Raw genomic sequence first — 14,190 nt, 5'->3', positions numbered from 1 at the left:
AGCGATGATTATGTTTTTGGTCAATCAGAGTCAAAAAATGGACATACCCGAATAACACAAGTCGGTTGATTGATCTTGACATGGTGACTTCCACTTGGAGTGGGTTAAACCCGGCGATAAGACAAAGTCACGTTAGACTGGTGTGGAATTCAATTTAAATTTGAAATCAAATCGAAGTCAAGCTGGTCTAGTGCTGAATTTAGATTAAATCCTGCAACCAATTCGGAATCACCTTGATCCTGTGCTAAATTCGGTTTGAATTCGGCACTAGAGTCGGATTCAAAATGATCTGGTACTGGATTTGGCTTATATCCGCGACCGAATCGATGTCACGCTGGTCAAGTACCAAATACAGTTTGAATTTGACACCAAGTCGGAGTCACGCTTGTCTGGTGTCAAATTCAATTTAAATACGGCACCAAGTCAAAGCCACACTGGTCTGTTCCCAAAATTGCTTTAAATCTGGCATCAAGTCGAAGTCATGCAGGTTTGGTACCAAATTCGGTTTAAATCTGACCCCAATTAAGAATAACGCAATTCGGATGACAAATTCAGTTTAAATTCTGTAACAAAATCGGAGTTACAACATCCCAGAGTTACACCGGCATGTTGCAAAATTTTTCGTATGATTAACCGACTTGTGCCACTCGGACCCAATGATCAAAGCTGACAAAGTTCTTTTTTATGAATACAATTTGTAAAATCTGTTCATGACCTACATTCATCAACTTTACAGCAATCTATTATCTCATGTAATTGCCAATTCACAAGGTGAAATTAAAAAAAAGGAACAAAAAGAAAAAATAATTATTGTCTGAACATTTCACAGCATCGCTTCTTTTGAACAGCCTGAAAAGTTAAGCATTGAAAATTTATTATTTTTAGCATTGAATGAGCACGAAACGACGTCATTGGTTCTATTATGTCCTCGTGTTGAATGATGAATATAACGTTGACATCCATGAATATTTTCTACGGAGTTGATACACCTACACTATTAAGGTTCATTAACATTCTTAATTGACGTAAAAAAAATCATTTAAAATTCTAAATATAAAGTTTTTTGTACCTTTATTGACTATTTTTAGAAATTGCGCTAAAACCATCCTACACACCTTAAATTCCTTTATACAAATTTTTTCAGAATTATTCAACTTTTTATTCATCATTAAAGAGCTTCGTCCTTCTCGCTCGATTCTCATTTCACTGTGTACACAGAGAAAAAAAAAATGATAATTTGTTCTAATTATTTAGACAGAAAAATTCTTTTCCATTTGTCGTAGCGCTGTTCATTAGTGATTTTTTTTTTGTGTTCCCTGTTACTTCAGGGCTTGTAACTCATGGTGCATAATGTATACAGACAATCATGAAATTTATATGCAAATTGTTGTAATTTTTCACGTTTTTCTTTCATTCATCATTGTGGGAAAAAGAATTTTTCTCGTCCGAGATTCATTCTCATCTGTTCCACTGCAGGACAGAACCATAAGCATTTGCTTTGACATAAGTACACAGTGTGAGGTTTCACTTGACTTTTTTTTGTGTCTCTTTTTTTTCGTTTACATTTCTCCTTCGTTTAATTAATTAACTATCCCAAATGTGGTTTTTCTTTCAGCTTTTTTTATCTGCGGACGTCACAAAGAAAAATGAAAGGAAAAGGAACGGAATGGCAAATAATCTGCTAAATGAGTTATTTGTACTGAATTTTGTGGATGTGTGTCTGTGCTTTTTTTATACACAACTTTTCTTTCCCATCTCATTGTGTTTGAATTATTCAAAGCTTGGGGTCCAATGAAGCTTTTTATTTCATTTCCTTTTACCTTATTGTTGGGGATTGTAATATGTCTATGTAAAATGTACACAATAATTTAACTGAATAAAACTTGTCCAACATGTGCTTAAAGGATTGTGGCGGTTTTGTTGATTTCATTTACGTTTTTGTGTAATTTCAACTTAACAGCGTGGATTTAAAGTCCTCAATTTGATTGGCTGAAGTCATTTATTTACTCAAAAATACTCAAAAATGTTCAAATTCTAGTCATTAAGTCATTTAATATAGATTTTCAAAAAGGATTTCATTCCGAAAAATATTCATTCATTTGACCTAGAATACAGATCGCATGAATAGTTAATTGAAAAGCGGACAAGATTTAATTTTATGCTTCAAATGTAGTTCAACAGAGTGAATTAATTATTTCATTAATCAACAAAACTAGCCATTAAGTGAGTTCCAGAATTGATAAACAAGTTTTATAATTGTTTTAAAATAAATAAAGAAGAAGTTTTAGTCATTCTGCTGGTTGCTATCTTGTATTTAACCTTCTCAGGCTATACAAATTAAGAATGCCGCAACTCAGCATTTAGGGGTCCGCCACGGAGCTTTTAAAGCTCTCTAAAAGCTCTTATTAAGACCAAATGGGAGTCGCCTCAATTTGACAGCCAAATGAATGCTACTTGGAAAATTCTCCCATGCTTTACATACCAAAAATCCGAACAGTGACAGTAGTTTCTAACAGAAATTGAGCATTCTCACTCAAATGAGCATACTAATGAGTAGACTCAATCAATTCGACTCAATATATCACAATTTGGTGACGATACTCATAAGCATGCTTCCTTGTTTGCTCAGAAGTCATTTGCATCCTTCGTTATGCGCTTTTACTCTCATACCAAGCAGTGTTCATCCAACCAATTTATATTCTTCTTTCTTTTCCATTGGGGTATACTTTGAATATTTTAAATTGTATCCCTTTTTTACTGTATTCATTCACTTCTCGGTTCTACGTAGATCAATGACTGCAGGTGATGTTAAGAAAGCTGCTTGAAAATAGAAGAAAAAGTAACAAAAAAAAGTGGAATGGGTGGGATAAGGATGATAGTAAATGAGACCATAAACCTTTTCAAGTTATTTTTCTTTTCCTGGTTTACTTCATTATATATTGAATTGCGACACAGAATGGAGGAGCAAATAAAACCCAAACATCCGAGCAAAATCAAATTAGTCAGCAACAATGAATGGAGGGGATAAAAAAAAGGTGAAATTGAAGTGAAAATTGAGTTTTCGTTGAGTAACTGATATTGCTGATGTGCCTCAATTTCCAAAAAAATTAAAAACTTTCCTGTTTTGTGGACAGAAATACGATGAAGAATTTAACCACAAAATTGTTTTCATTTCACGAGCATTAAGTGCTCTTTTAGGTACGAAACTTCCTTCTCCACAAAAAAAAGCATTTCAACAACGTTCATGGACTTAAGGAAATGTTGGTTTAAAGGAATTTTCATGCTTTTGTTTTTATTATGAAACCGGATGTAATTGTTGATGTAAATGCAACCAACTAATTCTTCCGGATTTTTAACAACAACTCAAATACAAATTTTTGCAGTAAAAGGGGATGAGTGTGGTTGGTTTGGGAACATTTTGTGGTCGTGTATGAGAAATTGGATGATTTTTTGTGTTTAATTTGTCAGTTTGGTCAAAATAGGTCAAATTTGAGGTTTTAAAGCTGACCAGGAAGGCACTCGACGTCGAAATTACTGAAAATCTAGATCCAGGCAAGCATGACTGTGGTTCTAGGTCAGAATTGACAAAATTCGGACGCATGTTAAAGTCATATCGACCTAGAACTGGATTTTCAGCCATTTATACTCCGTGTGCTTTTTGGGTAATGTATTCAGCCATTTTTGACGTCACTCTTATGGCGCTTCATCAATTTTCTATTTGACCTTCTTCGAAATTCTATCGCATTATCTCCATGACCTCTTCAGACAAACTTCTTCTCTTCCAATTTCACCTACTCAGAATCCATTCATTCTACAGTCCAAATTAAACTTTAACAAGCTTTAAAAAAGTAAAACTGCGCTTTATTCCCACAACTCACATCAATCTCTCCCGCATATATTTTAAAACCACCCCTCTCATCTCCAAATCTAAAACTGAAATACAATAACATAATTTTTAACAATGAATATAAAAATGGGGAAAAAGCAAGAGGAATTCTCAAAATGCTGAGTTGATTTCGAGTCCGGAAAGGTTTTTTTTTTTTGTGAGGCTCAGGAGCCCGGAACAATGCACAGAACTGTAAAATATTTAATGATGAAATGTTTAACGGTTCATTTTATAGCTCAACCATAGTCCATTTTATCCATCCCATTCATTTTCACCAGAGAATTATCCATAAAATTAATTGCTAAAATTCCAATCGTCTGTGAGAGATAGAATGGAGGCAAAAAATATATATTTTTTCAGCTCTTCCGCAACCGTTGAGCACTACATTTTGAGATGGGTTATAATTTTAAATTCTATATTTTGCATATATTTTGATATTTTTTTATATAAAAGTAAATGAAGAAGAAAGTTCGCTTTTTCTCCTCTGTTGCTGTAGAGATCAGATCCATTTATTGACGCACGAGTGGATATTGAAGAGTTGAATGTCTCAATGAATGAACCTTGTTTGTTATTTAACAATTCATTTTAACGCTAATGATTTAAATAATCACAAATTAATGACTTTAATACCTTAACTGAATTAAGTTTGTCCCCTGATTTAGATAAGATTGTTTTAGGTATGTTGTTTTTACATTTTTGGGTAATGTACATAGAATGGAATAATTTGAATGATGAGAGATTGTTTTTAGCAACAAGTTTGGGTTGCTTTTTGAAAAATCACTTGAGAATTTGAGATCTGGTGTAATTTGGGGTGTGTTTGTCAATTATGTAGCATCCTTGTGTTGCTAATGAGACAACTTATACTATATTCTGAGAATATACCATCCCGGAAGGCACATGAGCGATGAAATGGTCAAAAATTCATCCTCAAATCCGCATGATTCTGGCTTCAATCCCACTTCATGCTAGATTTGATGAAATTCGTCCTCAGCCACTGTCAAGTCAATCTGAGACTAGAATTTCGTACATTACTACACCATATGTCTACCGGGTATGAACGACGTCCTTGTTGGTCATTTATTACATGCTTGGTAAAGCATTAACTAATTATACAGCTAAATATCTCCATAATAATGCATACAATCCCATCCAAGCGCATAAAATCCAACCAATTCAAATGCTTTCAGTCAATATTAATAAACCAAGCAAATTTGACACTGATTGCTTCATATCAACTAGACCATGACATAATAGAAATATCACCAATGGAATTTGATGCGATAAACAACTTTATTCACGCCATACTGCAAAAACTATTGTAAACAATTTTTTTTTATTATTTCCTATCTGAACATAACATTCCATCTTCATCCGTAACTAACATAATCTGATTTCATTCTATTTTTCAATTTACAGTCAATTCAGAGATGCAAAACATCAGCGGAGATCGTGAGCCATCGTTCACATCGCCAATAAAAAATATAAGTGTATCGTTGGGACGTGAGGCTGTGTTGAGTTGTTTTGTTGCAAATCTTGGCGATTTCAAAGTCGGATGGATGCGAGCGGCAGATCAAACAGTATTAGCACTTCAAGGACGTGTCGTAACCCATAATTCACGTTATAGTGTAATAAATGAGGAAATGAAAGTGTGGCGTTTGAAAATCAACAATATTCGTGAGGCAGACCGTGGATGCTACATGTAAGTAAATATAATTTATTATTCAGACTGCGAGAATTTCAGCTATTCCTGAATATGCCTAATCAAATTGGAAATGTCGGTTCTTCTACACACCAATTACAATTTATCAATACTGACATTTAATCATTGCTATGTTTTTTTACGTTTTCTTCTCTTTTCCACATATGTCTGATCCTGATGCTCATGATGCTGCTCATCTGCTATATTTCAGGTGCCAAATAAATACAACACCATTGAAAAAACAAATCGGATGCATCGATGTACACTGTATGTCAGAGCCAATTAAAATGTCAAATGCTTACTCGATATTCTGAACTTTATGTGCTCATACGTATACCTTCCTTCTGCTTTCTTTCTTTTTTTCCTCAATGTATCAATTTCTAGTACCGCCCGACATATTGGATACAGAGTCATCGAAAGACATAACTGTTACTGAGGGTCAGAATGCATCACTATATTGTGCTGCAAGTGGAAATCCACAGCCGAGTAAGTAAATCCGTTGATCTCATATGTGCTCTCGTTTTTAAAATGTGATATTGCTTTACAATGGCAACGTATGTTTCATTGTCGAAAGAAATTTTTGTAACCATTTTCCATCGTCAAATAGAAAAAACATAAATGTTGTCGTTTGGAATGTATAGGGGGATTGTTGGTTGGTGTAAAAGTGGGAATGGGATTATAGGTGACTTTAGGAATGTGTTTTCAGTTACTACTCTTAATGTTGCATTATGCTTACTTACTTGGATGGTCGTACAGATGAATTGTGATCCATGTCCTACCTCAGGGCATGAGATCGTGCGGTAGGCCAAATTACTAATGGAAAGAAGCTGTCGATAGAGATAGTGTCACAATTGGAATTGGTAATTGGCAAGCGGTAGCCAGAGATAGAGCCAGCTTCAAGAGCCGACTGAGGGAGGTCATGGATCACACTTGCTCTGTACGGCCAGCAAAGTAAATTATTAAGTCTTTCCTCAGATGCCGCCTGAAACTGGTCCTATCACTGGTCCTAATTTCTGATACCAAATGCAACATTGTCTCTGTCAACACTGTCTCTGTCATTACTGTCTTTATCAACAGCTATTGCACCACAATCACTTAAAAATCAGGAAAAACAGCTGCCAGTTTAGCAATTCTTGAACCCAGGATATTTACGTCAACATAATAGTGTCATCACACTAAAATAAACTGATCACTGCACAATTTACACATTTAATTTTACTATAGCTCATTAATTTTAACCTTAAAACTCATACATAATTCATACCAATTATCAATCCCCCTACACTACGTATCCATACATATGGATAAAGATTATGTGAATCGTTGAACTTTTGAATGTATCATTTGATGTATTTTTTACCATCTCTCCATCTCTACTTTTTTCTCTCTCTCATACATATATTCATTCCATTCATTTCATGTATGTACGTATGTAGGAATCATATGGCGCAGAGATGACGGTAATCCGATAATAACAAAAGTCAACAACAATAAAACACGTCGCAGTGATACAGTTGAGGGTGAACTAATAAGCTTCCATAATGTCGATCGACGACAAATGGGCGCATATTTGTGCATTGCGAAAAATGACGTGCCACCTGCAGTATCAAAAATGATTCATTTGATTGTGAATTGTAAGTGAATATTTGTGTAGTCATTTATCATATTATTTTATTGCTCTATATTTTATTTTATGACTAGTTGCACCAAATGTCTCAATATTAAATGAAAGAATTGTACACGTACTAGAGAATTCACATATTGATATTGATTGCTCAATCGAGGCATCACCTAGAACCGTAAGCTATTGGATCAAAGAGCCATTAGGCAAAAGCTTTCAACAATCATACGAAAATCCGCTTCAAAATGTTCTACAAGAGAGTGAAAAATATAATATTAGCGAGACATTTAACTCATATTATAAAACATCATTAAAAATGAGAATATCAAATTTTAGCGAGAGTGATGTTGGCATATATACGTGTATAGCATCCAACATGATGGGACGTGCTAATTCTACAATACGTCTATATGGTAAGTGCCTCGTTATCGTCATTTTTTTCCTTTTTTTCTTTTTTGTTCTCGCAATTTTTTTACACTCACTTTATTATCTGTGTGAAGGCAATTTACTGTGGATTATCTAATGATTATATTAATTTTATTGATGAAAATTACATGTAAGAGAGTAATTGGGTGGATGATTTTACAACGGAGAACTTTTTGCTGTAATTTAATGTTGGGGGATTTTGTGATGAAAATTTATTTAATTTTGGTATATTATCTGGGCTGGTGTTTTTTAAAAGTTGGGGATTTTAATTAAGTTCAATTTTAAGTTCCTTGGCTGGGGCACATGTGAGCCCATTACCGCATGGAGGGTATGGTTAAAGTTGGGTCTATCCTTCGAGAACTTTTGTCAATTTAGAATGTATTCTAGTTAATATAACTCAAATTCCTAAGTTTCTAAATTATTAGGTTACTTACTGACTTGCTTGAGTAAGGTCTACGGATCTAGGATGCACGATAGGAAGTTGGTACTTGGATTGGAGAGGATTATTGGCGATGAACAAGTTAATTGCGTGTCACTCAAATTATTAAGCTACGAGGACATTTTTGGGATACATTAAGATATGTAGGGATACACCTAGAATGTACACTTAGATGAATACTTAGGCTACTTATTTACTTACTGCAACCATGCTCCGACATAGAGCCTAGGTTGATACAAAATGCTTTCTATCTGACTCTGTTGATGGTAGGGTTTCTGAAAAACCGCGTTTTTTCAAAACCGCGGTTTTGCGGTTTTCTAAAATTTCAAAAACCGCGGTTTTGCGGTTTTCAATTTTCATACAAATGTATGAAATTTTTTGAAAAAATAAAATTTGGAGTTTTATGCATAAAACTGTTAAATCTTTCTATTTTTCTCCATTTTATTTAGATTTAGTTTCAAATTGGTTGCTAAAATATTCTTAAAATTATTGGTTATAAAAACTTTTGAAATTAAAGTTGTTCTTAGCAGTTTGTAAGATTTTAGTCCAATTTTTCAAGTTAATAGAAAATTTAAATTTATTTTTGAAAAATTATCTTCAAAAATTTCAATTTTGTGGATTTAAGTGAATTTTTCCATACAAAGTTCTAAAACTGCGGTTTTTTCTTTCAAAACCGCGGTTTTTAAAAAACCGCATTTTAGGGTCAAAAAGTGCGGTTTTGCGGTTTTAGGAAAACCGCTTCCAGAAACCCTACTTGATGGCTGTATCAACTAGGATCTGAAATCAATTCTACAATTTATAATCCATTTTTATAAATATAAATTTTTGTCATTATATAATCCACTTCAGCATTAAAGTCCTGCGACAGTCTAAATCCATTAAAGTTATTAATCATCCCCCAAAAATGCCCCAATCATCTCAGTGACATACATTTTTAGAGGTTCAATGTCCTTTTTTTATTATCCACTCCACCTTCCTTTAAAACTCCATTAATATACCCAAGTGACATATTAATAAACACTAACCAGACCGAAATGAAAAAAAAATCCAGCCATCATTATGATTTTCTGTTCTACTTCCTCTATCCACAGTCATTATATTATAAATTTAATTATTATCAATTATCTTATAAAAAGCATTCTTATGTTTCTCTTTTTTATCATCTTGCTTAATTTTTCACGTCCAATTCATCATTTAAATAGAAATTAAAATTCCCACAACGACAACAACAACAACACCAAAACCGACAACAACGACAACGATTCGGACTACAACTCGTCGTACAACACAAGGTAAAAAATATTTGATGTGAAATTTTTTATTTTCTGTTTAACAATGCGATGGATTAGTGGGGAGAATAAAAGGAAAATGAATGTTGGAAGTTTGTTAGGGTTTCGCACTTTGGCTTTTGTGGGATTTAAAAGTTCGTGAATTTATTGAGGAAATTCTGTGAATAATTCGTTTGATGGATTTATGAGAGCTTTAGTAGTGGATAAATTGTGTCGATTACTTGAATATAGTGTCAAATTGTGTATTAAGGGGCTGTTCACTGATTATGTTCCAAGAGAGGGGTAGGGAGGGGGTCACCTTAAAATTAGAGCTTAAAGTCCATTTTTTATACAAATTTCCAAATTTATTTTGAGCTTTGATTCAAACAATAGAAATTCCGAGAATCTTATTCAGAGTTGACAGGTCACCACAATGACGGCCGGCATTCAGTGGATGCTACCTCAAGCTGGATGCCTCCAAATGGAAGCCTACCAACTCTTATTCCATTGTTATTCTGTAACGTAATAGATCAATGGCTCCTAAATTCATAATATCCCTAACAGACTCAAAGCATGCACTCAAGTGCTTCTCACCTTAAATCTATTGGCTGACCATGCTCGTGGGCGTTGCTCTTAGCTTACTCTGCTCTTGAAAGCAAGCTCTTTTCCTACCAGGAAGTAGCTATATAGATATTAAAGCAAATATTTGCCAGTCATAATTAAAATCAACAATTTATAATTTTCTCAGATCTTCCTTGAATTCAAAGCTTATTAACCTACACAAAAATTTATAAAATATTGCTGAAAAAAATGTTTAAAACTTTTTTCATATTTTATATAATTAATTGAGCTTTATTCCTGGAAACCTACAAAGGAATCTGCTGTAATCTGATCACGTGGAATGGAAAAAATTCCTCTAGCAGATATAATATTTCCGATTTTAATTCGGGTCTGTTGATTTTAATGCATGAAATTTTATGCCATGAGATATTTTTTCCTTTGTGGGCTTAAAAGATTGTTTCAGTGAAAATTCGTAGAAATCATTAATAATTTATGTCCCGTGAGCATGTTGAGAATGAGATTAAATATTTTTTCGCTTATAATGCGATTAGCACGTTGGAAAGTAGAACAATATTATGGAGATTATTTCATAACAACCTCCGGAAATTTTTTCAATAATTCAAATGCAATTTCAATAAAAGAATAAAATTATAGATTGTGCTACAAAATATATCCTCGGGTAAAGATTTTCAACCCACGTTTACTCTGCTCTGACAAGTTTTACAAAAAAAAAAAGATATTTAACTTTATACAGCAGAGAAAATCCTCGAGAGACATTGTCCACAAAAACCAACTGTCAAGTGCGAAAGCCTTGCAGCAGCAGATATTTCGGATGATGAGTTTATGACACATGCAAGAGAAAAAAAAAGTTGAATTTTTTGCAAGTAAGGAAATCATTTGTGGTATTGTGTATAGAGCGCATAATTATTAAAGTAAAAAATCATTTAAATTTATGGATTTTAAAACAGAATTCTCTCAAATTTAGAAGTATATTAGAAGTAGAGTTTGCCAAAATTAGATGCGCATAAATGCATACATGCAAAAATATGCAGGCATGGGCATCTGGGGACACATCTTTGAAGTCAAATTTAGAGGCTTTTAGCTTTATCACCGGTTGTCTTCTGTCAATCACCAACACTAAGTGCTACACTGTGTCTTCTACTTGTTCCAGAATTCATTTTCTTGGCCAATATTGAACTCGAATAGCGTAAATCAGTTAGTTGATCTAAAGACTCGAGACAGCAAAATACCCCAGGCAATATGAGACTGATTTGGTGCCGGATAGAGCCACGTCATAGTCACTCCACCCTGATGCCGGATTTTTGATCGATTGACCGGCATGTGCCCTTGTGTGAATGGCACATGCCGACTATTAGATGCCGGCTAATCGATCTAAAACTAGGCATCAGACTGATTTGACGTGATTCTACATTTGGATTATTACAATTGATTTCCTCCAAAGTGAAAGCCATAGCACATTCCAAATTTCCAAATAAAAGTGTTTATGAAAAAGGAAAATGTTTCCTTTTATTCCCACGACAATTGACTTCATTTTTGCATGTAACAATGTTAATGTTTGTTACACTGTCATTGTCATTCTTATTCCATCCCGTCTAAAATATATTTTTCCTCTCTCAGCATTTAACTTTTACACTTTACTGTGTATACAAGTATAAATAAAAATTTTTTTGTTGATTTTTTGTCCACAGCCACAACAACCACAACAGTTGAACCAACAACAATGGAGATAACATCAACGGAACCGCAATTAGAATTTGTCACATTTAATCCTGAACTTAACGAGATTCCGGGTGGCGATCCATACATCAATAGACCACATTTAAATGTGGCTTACTCAACGAGTCGTGCAGCCGAAAGTTCATTCCATCATGTATGGATGATTGGACTTATGTCATTTACAAAATTGTTATTGTTATTTCGGTGATAATGGATTTTATGTTATTGAAAATCTATAAATTATTATGATTATTATCATTTCTTGTCTGAGATTTAAGAGCACACTTGTCAAGTGTCATTATTATAATTATAAATTATAAATTGCATATAGTATTGTATATTAAGTGCTTCACAACTGAAAAAAAAAAAAATAAATCTCCCCATCATGTGCAAGAGAATGAATCAAATAATCAATAAATAAAATTAATTAAATTATAAATTTGATGAAAAAAATAGAATTGAAAATATATAAAAGAAATATAATTTAATGAAAATTAATAAAAAAATGAATAGAATTGAGAACAAAAAAATAATGTGTTGAAATTGAGACTTATATTGACTATATCTTGAAGAGATGTGGGTACTTTGGCTTTTTTGCTTTAATTTATTGCAATATTGAGCCTTTTGAATGCTTATGTATCTTCTAAACAACGCAACTTGGTTAATTGACTCGAAACTCGAAGACAGATTTGTGTGACTTTGGCATGATGACGGATTTAAGCCGAATCTGGAACCAAATTAGAGTCTCACAAGCCTGTGATCAGATTCTTGATCGATTAATCAAGTATTTTCTAAGCTACTTTGTGCCACGGTACGCTTTTGTGGTCAGCCACAGCCAAAACAGCACATGATATGCGGATTATGGCAGTTTCAAACAAATTTGATGTCAAACAGTTAAGATAATGCTGAATTATTCGATTTGTGCTATTTGGGCCGATTTCAGGCAAATGTTTAGAATCTCCTTCAGCTTTTCATCTTGAAAACTGAAGCATTGTCCCTCTTAAAACAGATACTTTCATACCTTCATACCTTCTAAATCAAAAGCTTTTATTGTTTCTTTCTGAAGCTTTTTACCTCATTATGTGGAAACTTTAACAACAGTTCAAGTAAAAATGTTCATATTTCTTGAAAACAGAATCCATTTACCTTCTAAAGCAAAAGCTTCACATTCATTAAATCAAAACTTGTTCATTGAGAAATTGTTCATTGAGAAAGAGACTCATTTGAGCTTTTAACTAAGGCGCGGAACTTAAAAATTTAACCAGCTTTTACCCGCTTATACCCGCATTTATGTGCATTTTCTTACATTCATCCATTTTTTCCCACATTCAAATATCCTGCATTTACATACATTTGCGGACAAGTTCCACCCTCTTGCTCTTACCCTAACATAGGGTTGTCAGAGAATTTTCGGGGCATTTTGCGGCTTTGTCGTGACTCAGCAACAATGTAAAAAAGTACAGCAGCGTTCCGGCAGATACCGCCCTACCCTAATAGACAATGAGCATCCTTACCTAAATTAGCATAATCAATCAATATAATTGAACATGCTTAGCATTGTGAGCATATTCATAAGCTGGTTCTTGTCTAAAATTCTAGTATGGTCTGGTATGGTTCTTGTCTGTTCAGGCTAAAAGGAGTGTCTATCTTTTCATACCAAGCTATCAAGCAGTTAAGCAGTTATTTCATACAAAGCTATTAAGCAACAGTATCATCCCAATTCATCTAAAAGCTAAATACCTACTCACATTCAAGCATTAAACGTCCATGTAATTTATGTCTTATTTTGTTACAAAATGAGTCTTTATCTAAAATACTCGAAGAGAAAGTACCTACACCTTGTCAACCCCTCTCCACATTTAATGTCACATATCCAAAAACTCTTTTACTATCTCTATACGAATAAGCATATGTACATATATTACGTGAAACCAAAAGCATTCTTCACCAACAATAAAAAAAAGAAGGATAAAGTTTTTGCTTTTATTCCAAAAAAAAAAAAAAAAAAGTGCAACAAGAATGTATAGAATGTATCTAAATTATTTTCAAGATAGGCCAAAGTCTCCATTTCATTCTCGAATGCCAAATAATACATTAGATGTGAATTATGTATATAGACGTAGATATATAAAAAACAATTGATTCCATTCAAGCAAGAACGTGTGGTTTTTAAATTATTTAATTAAGAATTGTTAATGTATGGATGAATGTGAGTGTGTGTATGCTCTTTTGGGGATAGAAACTTTTTTTTTCAGGAACATTCAGTTTAAATCTTTTAGTCTTCTTTACAGTTATCTGATTCCTATTTTCATGCATTATTCTATTTTTATATATGAAAGAATGCACCAGAAACCACATCATATACAGACATAGACATATTCATGAACACATTTTCATTCAGTGGACTTATACTTATCAAAGAAACGGAAGGAAAGGAGTGAAAGATTGTTGATGATGATATTCGAGCGCATTTCAAGGAAGGAAATAAAGATCCTTAGCTTGGAGTGAATTAGATCATTTTGTTTCAGAAGTGTATTACAGGAAAGGAAACAA

The 14,190-nt window shown here is 33.5% G+C and overlaps 1 protein-coding gene across 1 annotated transcript in view; it reads left to right on the top strand.

The window, feature by feature from the left end:
- Positions 1-13,784, top strand: part of LOC139094290 (protein amalgam-like) — a 92,681-nt gene extending 78,897 nt beyond the window's left edge. Inside the window, exons 3-9 of the mRNA XM_070645312.1 lie at positions 5,303-5,585; positions 5,797-5,852; positions 5,970-6,071; positions 7,022-7,219; positions 7,287-7,619; positions 9,274-9,363; positions 11,610-13,784. Coding sequence (XP_070501413.1) covers positions 5,303-5,585; positions 5,797-5,852; positions 5,970-6,071; positions 7,022-7,219; positions 7,287-7,619; positions 9,274-9,363; positions 11,610-11,845 — 1,298 coding nt within the window. The 3' untranslated portion in view covers positions 11,846-13,784. The remainder of the gene's footprint in view (positions 1-5,302; positions 5,586-5,796; positions 5,853-5,969; positions 6,072-7,021; positions 7,220-7,286; positions 7,620-9,273; positions 9,364-11,609) is intronic.
- The last annotated feature ends 406 nt before the right edge of the window (positions 13,785-14,190 follow it).

Source organism: Chironomus tepperi, unplaced genomic scaffold (genome assembly GCF_022539635.2).
Source record: "Chironomus tepperi strain 1889 unplaced genomic scaffold, CSIRO-AGI_Ctep_v1 contig_33, whole genome shotgun sequence".
NCBI classification, from domain to species: domain Eukaryota; kingdom Metazoa; phylum Arthropoda; class Insecta; order Diptera; family Chironomidae; genus Chironomus; species Chironomus tepperi.
This window is presented reverse-complemented; position numbering and strand designations above follow the sequence as displayed.